Genomic DNA, 12,283 nt, shown 5'->3' on the forward strand with positions numbered 1-12,283 from the left:
ACCTTCCCCACACGTAACTAAACTTTCGGACTCAAGAATCAATATTTTTTGCCATCCACATTAGATTAGGAAAAATGCCATTTTCTTAGCCTAGAATTGGTAATAAAATCAACTAGAAACAGGTGACCAATCACACCTTAAAAAAACCCAATGATTGGTGGTGGCTTCACTTACCTTTAGTAATCGCCTAAAATTTGGCCAAGATTCCTGCCACACCTCCAAAGGTAGATCTACCTTCCTCCCCCAAGAGAGAGAGCACCTAAAGCTCTGCGCGAATAGCTGCACAATCATCGAGAGGGGCCTCCAACAAGCCCCGTGCGCGTGGGAGCATCGCCACGCCAGGTGGTCGAATAAAGGCCTACCACGACGACGGTTTTCCACTTCGATCGAGGCCGAGCGTTAACAACTATCTTAAGGGAGTACACCTTATAATCACTGTCAACAAGATGCTTGCTTTTATTGTTGCCTTTTTTGCCATATCAAAATGCTAAAGGAAAAATGCTCATACACCCCCCTGAACTTTTAACTAGCCAAAACACTCTATGAACTTTTTTATTACCCAATTTACTCCCTAAACTATACACAGTTATCAAATCAACACCTCTATTAGTTTGGTATTAAAAAACTAACGATTAACTCATGTGAGAGACATGTGAGATTTAAAATATGAACAAATTACTGTCTAGGTGAAGTAAAATAAAATGACAATTATGCAAAAGTTTATCTTTACCTCAAAATCTATAAAATGAACAATAATATATTATATATTATAATTTTTAAAGTTATAAGAGATATATAATATCTAGCAATTCATGTTCAGCCACATATTTCAATAGCTGTACAACACTAATATCCATTTCTCTCTCAAAAAAAAAAAAAAAAAAAAAAAAAAAAAGAAGAAGAAGAAGAAGCACTAATATCCATTCACGTTCAAAGTTACTATTTGCTAAGGTTGTCCAAGCAACCAGAGACCCGGCCAAACTAACCAAATCCAACACATCTGGTGGTTGGTGACGGGTCTTAACTTCTGAAACCTAACTCCGGCAAGTCGAGTGGCGGGTTTCGGTCTCTAAAACCCGAGCCAACCGATCCAACTGACAAATGCTAAAAAAAAAGGCCAAAATTACCTAGATCTGATGACGTTCTTGTGTTCCTCAGCTCCGATCCAGCCACCCTTAGTCTTCCTTGGCTCAGATGCGGTGGTATTTGCTCAGATTCACTCAAATCTGGCCAAGATCTACTCTCCTCCTTTGTCAGATTTGCTCAAATCCGACAATATTTGGTTAGATCTGACTTAGTTCTACTCAAATCCGACTATTCTTGGTTAGATTAGGCTCTGATCTACTCAAATTTGGCGATATTTTGTTAGATCCAATGCTTTCAACTCAAATCAATAAAGATAGATCTTCTCCTCCACCCGTCGTTGCTCATCATCAGACTCGACTGAACCGACTGTTCGCTCCCCTGAGCATGGCTGACTCGACCCGTGGTGGTCAGCAGTTAGTTGCGGGTCTATTCTTGTTCCACTCGACCTGAGCGGGTCAAGTCTAGGTTGAGGCCAAAACTGACCCGGACTAACTTGTGGACAGTCCTACTACTTGCTATCTTCCATAGTAGAAAGTAAGTTGCAATAAAAAAAATTTTAAAAAAAAAAAAAAAAGTAACAGCACAGCAAAGAATGGCAACAAAGAGAGATGGGAAGAGATAGATACAAGTTATAAGTCAATAGTGGAGCAAATGGCAAAGCAGTGAATTGGCTTGATAAGGTGGTGCTATAGGGTAGTGCAGGTTTTTTTGTTAAAAAATAATGGTGATTTATAATATTTTGAAGGAAAAAATTAGGGTTTCGTTAACATTTGGGAGAGCCATGGGTTGAGGAAATGGGCCAGATTAGGTTTTTTTATCATACCAAATTTATCATTTTTGGGTATTTTGTATCAAGTTTGCTAGATTGGGTTTGACTTTTATTAGATTAGTTAAAACTTTTGTGCAACCAATTCTAAAATCTAAAGGGGGTAGTGATAATATTATTGTTTAATTTGTGGTTTTTTTTACCAATGTTAAAAGGAAATTTCAAAAGGCTAGGGCCCCCCTTGGCTTCGCTAGAACCCAAACCCCAAATCTCAAAAACCTAGTCAAGCTTTACCTCCACATTGGTGGAAACACCCCAATGGACAAATAGGTCCTCTCCTATAAACTCACTTCTTACTCTTTCATCAAGTCCTCTTAGATTGAAGAACAAGGCAATGATGATGATGATGATGATGATGATGAGCAAGAAGGTGAAGATTCTTGGTGGGTTTTGAAAGCTGAGTCCAAGATTAGAGTCAGGGTTACTCTAGAGATTCAATTGAAGACATTTTGAACGAGATTGCTAATTTTTAAATCTCACATGTCTCTCACATTAACCATTAGTTTTTTAACACGAAACTAATAGAGATATTGATTTAGCAGTTGTGTATAGTTTAGGAACTAAATTGGCCAATTAAAAAGTTCAGATTGTCTTGGCCAGTAGTTGAAAGTTTAAGGAGTGTATGAACATTTTTCCCAAATGCTAAAAGTTATTATAGCAATTGATGCAAAAGGAATTGTGCAGAAGGATTAAATATAGTTTTTTAACCTTTTATCTTTATATAACATAAAAACTCTACTCTAACATAATCTAAATATATATGTGAAGTTCCCTCCTGGAGGCTTGAACCCTGACCCTTACCTCCCTCATACCCCCACAAACACTTATACTTGTGGAGTGACCATCACGCTAAAGGTGCGCAATAGTGGGTTAAATATAAATTTAGCTAGATGCAAACTTTTAAATTCAATCAGTCATTGAAGTCACACTGAAGTACTTTGAAATCCATAAAGAAAGAAAATAAGTAAATTGCATTCCTATTCGAAGGCTTTAAAAAACTTATTTTCCTAAAAATATTCTTAGATGGATTTTTTTTTGTTTTGTTTTTTGAGATAGAATTATACTATAACCTAATCTAAGTATACATGTGTGTAAAACTTTCCCTTAGAGATTTGAACCTCAGTCCTTACCCTCCACATCTCACAAGTACTTATCCTTGTGGAACAACCATCGTGTTTAGGGTGCGCGGTGGTAAATGGATTCTAATTAAAACAATACCATAAAAAGAACACTAAATTATTTTTTTGGAAAGCATAATCCTAAAATTCCAAAAATTACATAAATATTTGTAAAAATTAATAAACAAAAGACTTAAACCCTATATTCTATCCTACATCACTTCCATGGCTATGAGGAGAAAGTATCCTTCTATTTAAAAAGGGTTCTATTTCATGTGTCGGATTAAATTTTATAAAGCTTATTCAGGTATAACACATGACACTTTGTACAATATCAAATTAAAAAAATAAAATCTTAACTTTACAATGAACTCTCAGTGTGGAACATGGATTAGCTTTGTATCATAACCAGACTCAGTTCGCTTGAAGATTGAGCTCTACTTAGCCCCATCTCTTTATCATAAAAGTACATTGCTATTCTAGCTGCCTTATCCCAAACACTCCCACTCGGAGTTACACTACCTCGGTTTGCCTCTTCATAGCGTTGATAGTTCTTTATTAAATGAATCAAGGATAGCAAAAAACAAATGGTGGAAGTGGAGAAAGATATCAAGCAGAGACCCCAGAAACTTTTTAGGCCCAAGCTTCTGGTTTCATCGGAAGACACATTCATTGAACACTCATTCGGGGGAGTCAAATCATTTTCAAGTATCTTTAGATCTCCTTTCTCTGATAGTCTCAGAATTCCTTCCGAAAACCCTCTAGCAAACGGAGAGCCTTTTTGAAATGCCTGCTTGGAAAGCAAGAAATTTTAACAATAATTACTATTTATTAAGGAAAAATACAAAGAGTCAATAGTCTTGTATCTCAATTGGTTGATATTTCCTACTATTTCAAATAGAGACATCTAGGATTCAAATCCCCACTCCCCTAACTATCAAATTATCAAAAAAAAAAAAAAGTAAAATAAACTAACTTTCTAAATCAATATCATTGAATTTGATTATTTTATTGCTTGGAGTACATGATTTATTTATTAATACTTCACTTTTATTTAATTTAATTGAGTTGAAAGCCATTTCTATTTCTTTATTACCCACTTAATTAAATTTCCTTCTTTTCCATTCCTTTTAATTAAAATTTATATTCGCGTGAATTTAAAAGTTTATGTGTGCGTTTGGCATTGCTATAGAAAATATAATTTTATTGTAATTATCAAATTGTTAATTGCAGAGCTCCGGGGTGTGTCACCTAGTGCATTAACAGGTAACAAGTACTATATATACACACACAAATCTAGCAATTTTGTTAGTTTTAAAAGAGTCTTAAAGCTGATAACAACTTTTAAGGTTAAAGTTGAAATTTGGACGTTACAATTCAATATTCATAATTTATAAATTCAGAACTTTAGTGCACTATTATGTGGAATTTGTCAAATACCAAAAAACCTTTCGGTTAAAACTTCTCAATAGCAAAAACTGTACAATTAAGGGTAAAGGGTTTATTTGGTATTAATGTAGAAAGTAGAGCTTTAGCTCTAATGAAAACATTGAATGATAGAAATTAAGCACAATGGGAGTAATTTTATAAAGAGAAATGTCCCTTACAAACACCATTAATTTACACACATTTTTTTTATACTAAAACCGTGACTCAAGTCACAATTTTTGTGCAAAAGTGGTATATGTAACAAGCATGTGTATAATATATATTGGTCGAAGTTTATTACACACACAAGCAACGTCTATTACACACATCTTATAATGTTTTTTTTTCCTCTTCCAAAAACTCATATAAGCTAGAAGAGCTCTTTAGCATTGTTTGAAAATTGCAAGAGCTGGGTTTCTCTCTCTCTCTCTCTCTTTAAAGACAAAGTAGAAACTATCCCTAGGACCCTGGCATCATTGAAAGTGCAAGATCAGACAAAAAATAGAAACATCAAAGAGCTTTTGAATTCCATGGAAAAAATTGCATGAAACATAAAGTGATTATTGGTGCCCAAAATGCAAAATTCATTTGTATGTACTTTTTATTTTAATGAAAAAAATTTTACTAACTTTTTTAGAATGATCAAATGATGAAGTATGAAGGTTTTTGTATTTGTTAATGGTTACTCACAAACCCTACATATATAGGTGGCCGTGTATATGTGTATATATATATATAATATTAAGAAAAATGTTACTCACAAATCCAAAGCCTCCAAATCTGTAGGTGGCCGTATGACTGGTGTCAGTGATGTATCCCTTGCAGTGTTTATGGAGGAAGACTTTCGCATATGGGGCTTCAAGAAAGGCGGCTGCTATACCTTTGCTTTCAAATTCCTTTATATATTTCTCTTCGCTATCAATTTCCTTGATGTTGGTAGAGCTGAAATTAAGCACTTCCTCCAGGTATTTGCCTACAAAGGTACCCTTGTCATAACCAACGGTTAAGTTGTTCCTCTTAAGCAACTCCATAGATGTGACACTCGGTTCTATTTTCTGAATAGTGAGCATTGAAGAGAGATTGGCAGTGTAGCTTGCAGTTAACACAAACACTAGAAATAGCCACATTGCGATCACCACTCGTGTAAGGTGGTTGTAAATCCTCTCTCCTGAAAGATAAAACATGTGCTAATGAGTGTTTTAACTCCTAAATGAGGATTTGCCAAGATTGACATTACTAACTGCAGTATGCAATGGTTCTTGGGGTGTTTTCATTAAACACATAATTATGGATTTCTTAAAATTCAATGATTGTCCTGACTACTCTTTATATTTAGTCATACACTCATACGTTACTTGCAGTTTCAGGACAAGCCTAACAAAGAAAACTAGATCATCCACTAATTATTGAAGACTAAATTTAGAACATTCATCAGCTAAATTAAATACTCAGATACATGGGATATATAGTTGCTACTACAGTATAAAGTGGAATACTAAGAGTGGGACATAGGATTTATTCATTGTTTTTGCTACTCCCTTGCTAATTGTTAGACCTGTCTAATGTGTATTATTCTAGAACTGTGGCTGCCTAATGCAGATTAGTTTTATCATGATCATTGACATGATGAATTATATCTCTAACTAGAAACCCTGGGATGGGTTGCTTGTTAATGTGCCTAACATGATTATGTTATATTCATAAGCGGAGAAATGAAAGAGCATATGGAAACTGCAGGAACAATGAAACAATAATATATATATATATATATATATATATATATTTTTTTTTTTTTTTTTTTTTATTTGGTGGTAACAAAAAAAAAATGAAACAATAATATAACTACAGATTGGTTGTTCATGTGATCTGCCTAAGAGTGTGTGTAGGCTTATAATTATTGAGCTGACCAATGAACATAACTTTTGTTTTTCTTTTGAGAATCAATGAACATAATTAACATTCTGAGTCCTATAATTGAGCATTTATACTTACTGTGAGCAAAGAACAGAGAGCAGAAGGCAAACCACATGGCAGTCGCAATCTGATCCTTCAACGAGCCTTTAAATTCTGGATTGGATGGATGCTCCAAGAACCAAACTATGAACATGGTGTAAATCAAGATGAAAGCAACCACCAACCACACTCCCCAGGTAAAAGGCTTCATGAACATCCACGGTGACTCTTTAGACTTCGCTGGAACTACCATAGTCAACCCTGACTCTGTGTATGGCTGAGTAAATTCCACATCCTTTGACCTATTGGATAGTATGGTTATATCACCAACAACAGCATCACAAGTCTTCCTTATTTGGTCCAAATGAAGACCTTTGTCAGCATTTTGAAGCCATAAAATAATGATAATATTAATCAAAATTTGAAATTTTAAAATTGATCTTAAATTTCACATGTAATAGTTTAATACTAGTTATCCTATATTTGGACACATATTCTCTAATCTACCCACTTACCTCCCTGCCTCTCTCAAAAGGAAATATCAATTCAATTACCAAAATTAAAAAAAGTCCTGAAAAGAAGAGTACTTCTTATTCTTGAATTTTAGTATATACTGATTCTAGAATTTGTGCACTTACAAGAGTCTCAATGTAAATTTAGGGCAGGTTAGTATCAATTCTTGAAGTTAATGGTTGTTATGATGACCACAAATTATTTTATAATATTTTTACAAACTATTATTATGACAAATTCTTACTGGTTTTCATTTGGAGTCACCACTGATATCACTTTGTCACTTATCAATAATCACTCACCATATCAACAATTTGTAAAAAAATGTTGTAAAATAGTTTGTATCTCTAACAATTTCATAAAATAAATACACATTAGACAAAAAATTGATGAATTGACTAATATAGCTATATATTCAGAGATAAAAAGTTAGTTACTTAGTTTACCTTGTTATGGACAAGTTCAACCAAGTCATCATAGGATCCATCTTTGGACTCAAATATGTATTGCAGAGTATCTGTATAATTCATTTGTTCCATCACCTTATGGAAGATTTCAATGCTGAAACCACCAAATATTTCGCCATTTGAGTTGTTTCTGTTCTTGTCCTCCACAAATTCTTTGAACATGGCATGAGCTGGAACTACGATTCTCATTGGTTTTGCTTTTGAAGGCATTGCCCAGCCTTTGGGAACCTTATCTAGCCCTGGCCAAGCCTTTTCTTTTGTATTCTTATTCTTAACACCCCCATTATTATCTGGTGTCCAGATGTCTAATTCATTGCTTTTCTCCCCATCCACTTTCACAATCTTGAATTTGGGATTTTGTGAAAGCATTTTCCCTTCGAAACGTATTTCTCCACTTAAACCTGAGAAACTGTCTGATAATATATTTTTCGAAAGGCTACTAGAGACATCAGAACTACTCTTTATGGCCCGAGTAATGATTTTAATGCTATCATATGCACGTAGAGCATAAATTCCTGGCTTCGAGTTTTCTTCCTCTGAACGATTGGCTCTGAATCTTTTCTCAAACTTGACATATTCTTTATTGTGATTGGAGTATTGTGTTTTGATTCCTATAGTGCCATTCATAGAGGAAATAATGGATTTGTCAACAGAGTCCAGCATGTTTGTAATGCTGTCTGGGATTATCCAAGCTGACTCTGTCTCTCCTCCAACAAGTCTCAATTTTTTAGCTTCTCTGAATAAGTTAGTCACCATCGTTAATGATGACTGAAGAACAATAAAAACCCTACACAGCGTTTCATTCTCTAGCTTCACCAGCTCTTCTTGTACAAGTCCTTCAGCATTAGACACAGAGGAAAATGATGGAAGAACCAGACGATACTCAATCTCCACCCCAATGTTCTGAAGAGCTTCAGCTAAGAGAGCCGACATTCCTGAATCACCACCATATGCATCCTCTTCGTAAATAACAATCACTCTTCTCCAATTGCATGCACGGACAATATCTGCTATGCATTTTACTTGTGCAGAACCATCGTTAGCCATCCGAATCAACAAAGGCCAACGATGTTGAATCGTTGGTGAGGTTATGGCAGGTGATGCAAATGAAAGAACTGGAACTTGAGTCCTGTTTCCAACATCAGCAACTAAAGCTGTTTTCTGCCATGAGTGCATGCCAATGATAGCAATCAATTTCTTCTCTTTGATAAGATTTTCAGCTGCAATCAAAATGTAAAAAGTATTAACACAAACCATCACCATGTATTGTCTTCATCATCATATAATTAAAGTAGGTGCTGGGATTAAACCCCCTCTGGAGTGATGATTTTGGCTTGTCCAAGATTTTTTCCGCCACCACCTAGTACTATTGTGACCTAGTGTAAGACCATTGGTGCTTGAGAAGTAGTGGCTGCATGTTGTGCACCTTGCACCTATGCCAACCAAACAAAACAATGGGCAGAAGAGGGAGTCATGCCATATGCTATGCATGGTGGGTTGAGGTAGCAGGTCATGGTAATACATGACTACACAAATGGGCTTGAAGGCAATGTGTTGGTGGCCATATGCTTGTGAAGGACTCATGGTCACGGCTTGGCAAACTGCAAGCTATTGATATGCCATGGGCAGGAAGTGCAGTTGGGGTTAAATCGTGACAGCAAGCTAGGCGATGCGCAAGTAGGTTGAATATAGATGATAGATGGGATCTTTTTTTTAGGTTCAAGAGAGAAGGGCGCTCTTAGATTAACTTTAGGGTCTGTTTGGGATCCGTTTATTTTACTGAAACTAAAAACTTTTTACTGAAAGTACTGTAGATAAAGATAAAAGTTAGCTAAAATAGTACAGTAGAACCCATGAATAATACCAAAAAGTATAGTGGACCTATGAATAGTAGCAAAAATAAACTGAATAGTAAAATAAGTTGGCAAAAATAATTTTGCAAAACGGACACTTAAGCCCAATTTGGATACAACGTTTGCGCGTCTGCGTTTTGCCTTTTTTTATTTTTATTTTCTTGGTTAGCTATGTTTTTTGACTTTCGGTCAGTGTACAGTGCACACCAGTGTACTATTCAGCAACTTTTCAACAACTTTTTTAGCAACTTTTCAACAATTTTTTATTAAAAATGAGTCTCACCGCACTATTCACACATTTAAAATTTATTTTGCTACAGTGTTTTCAGTTTTCAGCAAAATAAGTTGTATCCAAAGGACCCTTAGTATGCTAACTTCCTTAATTGTCTTCAAAGTCGTGCCTCAAAGGGTATATATAGGTAGGCAAAAGATTAGGTTAAATCAATCTTCATGTAGAACTAGGAATTTAGGCAACGTTTCTACCTGGCTTTAATGATAGATCAAGCAAGTCCTAAATTTAAACTCAACCTAACCTTCCATTCTTCAATATTTTCAAGCAGTTCCCTACATTGGCTCTTGTCTAAGCTAATAACATTAAGTAAAACCCCATTGACACGTTATTTGTTATATGGAATTTCGATGTACTAATTCCTCACACATTTCATCCAAAAATCAAGTCTTTAAATTTTTAGTCGGTTTCACATGCATACAGCATATTCCAATCAAAATCTTGTTTTAAATTTGAAATTCTCACATTAATGTGGATGTAAACTATAACTTATTGTGATCTGCTTAAAATTGAACTTCTTTTTTTTTTTTTTGGGTTCATCTAAGATATCAAAATAGAACTACTGTTGACTGTAGTGGTTTGCCAAACACTCCATAACAGGGTATTTGCCTAATATTCTATTTTCGGATACTCAAAATACCTATCTAATTAAGAAGTCAATTAATTTAATGACTTTCCAATATACACCTAGCCATTATTTTATTATCAGTTTAAATTCTGGAAGTTAATAGGGACACTTTTGAAAAATTATATATCTATATTATTTTAAGCTAGATTATTTAATGCTTTTCAGCCTTATCTCTTTGGGGGGGGGGGGGGGGGAATTGAGATTCTTATCGTTTATATTGGGGAAATTTTGAGATTGGAAAAAAATAAAATCATCTCAATTCTTATCGTTTATATTTATTCTTTCTTTAAATTATCATTTTGTTCAATTATTAAAATTGTGTCTAAGCTTTTGTATATTATTTACATTTTATTTATCAACTTCCAATTTTCTTTTGTTAGTATTTTAGCTACATTATGATTTGTCTTGTTTTTTTAGATATGGAATCAAATACACTTAATTCTCAAGGTCCATTTAAATGAGAGTGGACTCTTGTTAAAGATTTGAAACTAGTGGAGGCTTTGATAGAATATCTATGTGAAAGGGAAGATAACCCTGAGAATAAGTTTAAGCTCGGATATTTGAAAGTCTTGGAAGAAAATATTTCTACCAAATTACCTAATGTTGGGTTAAGAGCAAAACCAAGTATTGAATCAAGATTAAGGACTTTGAAAAAATTGAGTAGTTTACCATTGTTCAAGTAAGATTGTAGTTTGTTGGTCAAATTTTACAACTGTGGGACACTTGATTGAAGACCCTCAAGAATTTTTAAGACCAATTGATTACTTATGTCACTACTTCTATACAATGAAACGAAAGCAATTTTATTTACAAAAAAGAAGAAGAGAGATTGGATTTGTTGGGGGTCATCCATTCAAGATTGGGTTGGTTAAACTAATCCTTATCAAGTGTATTTGTAATTTTATAATAAAGGTATTTTAGACAATTTAATTTAAAATTCTTTAATTCAATTATCCTCGTGGTTTTATCACCAAACAAATGAATAGTAATAAGTATTACATTACAATATCTTGTATTCTTTATAATACCTATTCCTATTCATATGTAATCACCATTACAATTTATCAAACATGCCCTAATAGATTATTGAAATTAATTATCATACAATATTGACACATGTACATGACTATCATACAAAATTAATAAACAAAATGGGCATTGCCTTTCCTCCAAAAAAAAAAAATAAATAAATAAATAAATAAATGAGCATTGCCCATAGACAGGGTTATGAGCTGAGATTTTCTCTTTCAACCCCACTTCAGAAACCATTTAACTACACCAATGAAAACTGCCCCTGAAACCTTAGCATTTCCGCTTATATGGTGCAGTAGCAGTTTGGGTTTCAGGGATCCCAACATTGTCAACTTGGTGCAAAAACTCCAAAACAAGCCGATCCAAATGATGAATGTAACACTCTTAGCCATTATAATTCTTGTTTGCATATAGTAGAATTTGACAAAGTCAAGTGATGCTAGCTCCGTCATAATAATATATAGTGTGGTTACATTTCTTTGGACTTAAAAAAAAATATTAAAAAAAAAAAATCAAATTTCAATGACTGGAATACGAATTCAGTTAAATTTTAAGAATTAATTGTGTATTTTTCACCTATTTTTTTATAAGTTACACACTACCAAATGATTAAGTTTCACTCATTTTTGTATGAAGTGGAAACGTGTACTCAATGGAACGAAACCACGTCAACATGTTATCCATCTCAAACAGCTTTATCATATCTCAAGCATACATAGACAAATCAATCAACAACAACCAAAAAGAAGAAGAAAAAAGTAGTAAAACAAATTAACTCACCAGCAGAAGCGACTTGTTGGGGGTCTCTGTCGGAGTCCAGAAAATGGAGAGACACACTTCGACCCTTTGGAGCTTCATTCTGAGCTGCGATTTCCATCGCTGTTTGCTCTTCCTTCCCTATGCGGGAATTCACATCAATGATGACACCGATATTTATTTCTTTGTTCTTATAGGAATTAGCTTGGGCTCCATGATGACCATGGGGGAGGAGAAAGAGAATGAAAAGAAAGTAAACGAGCACAGGACTGAACAAAGGTCTCGAAACAGTACAAACAGTAATGAAAGGAATAGACATTTGGGATCGATCAAA

The 12,283-nt window shown here is 34.3% G+C and overlaps 1 protein-coding gene across 1 annotated transcript; it reads right to left on the reverse strand.

Moving 5' to 3' along the window:
* Nucleotides 1-3,402: 3,402 nt before the first annotated feature.
* On the reverse strand, nt 3,403-12,283 carry LOC126726109 (glutamate receptor 2.7-like). The gene is made up of 5 exons (XM_050431233.1): nt 11,974-12,283; nt 7,371-8,611; nt 6,451-6,757; nt 5,220-5,626; nt 3,403-3,820 (listed from the first exon to the last, which is right to left on the reverse strand). Exons 1-5 carry the CDS (start codon nt 12,266-12,268, stop codon nt 3,422-3,424), a joined length of 2,649 nt encoding a protein of 882 aa, XP_050287190.1. The 5' UTR covers nt 12,269-12,283; the 3' UTR covers nt 3,403-3,421.

Source organism: Quercus robur, chromosome 5 (assembly GCF_932294415.1).
Source record: "Quercus robur chromosome 5, dhQueRobu3.1, whole genome shotgun sequence".
NCBI classification, from domain to species: domain Eukaryota; kingdom Viridiplantae; phylum Streptophyta; class Magnoliopsida; order Fagales; family Fagaceae; genus Quercus; species Quercus robur.

What these genes read in the sequence shown, in the direction of transcription:
- LOC126726109 (XM_050431233.1), bottom strand. Translation starts at nt 12,268, where the DNA reads ATGTCTATTCCTTTCATTACTGTTTGTACTGTTTCGAGACCTTTGTTC. An exon ending in CCAACAAGTCGCTTCTGCTG is followed by an intron (nt 8,612 to 11,973) that starts GTGAGTTAATTT and finishes TTTTGATTGCAG; the next exon opens with CTGAAAATCTTATCAAAGAG. An exon ending in CTCTCTGTTCTTTGCTCACA is followed by an intron (nt 5,627 to 6,450) that starts GTAAGTATAAAT and finishes TTTATCTTTCAG; the next exon opens with GAGAGAGGATTTACAACCAC.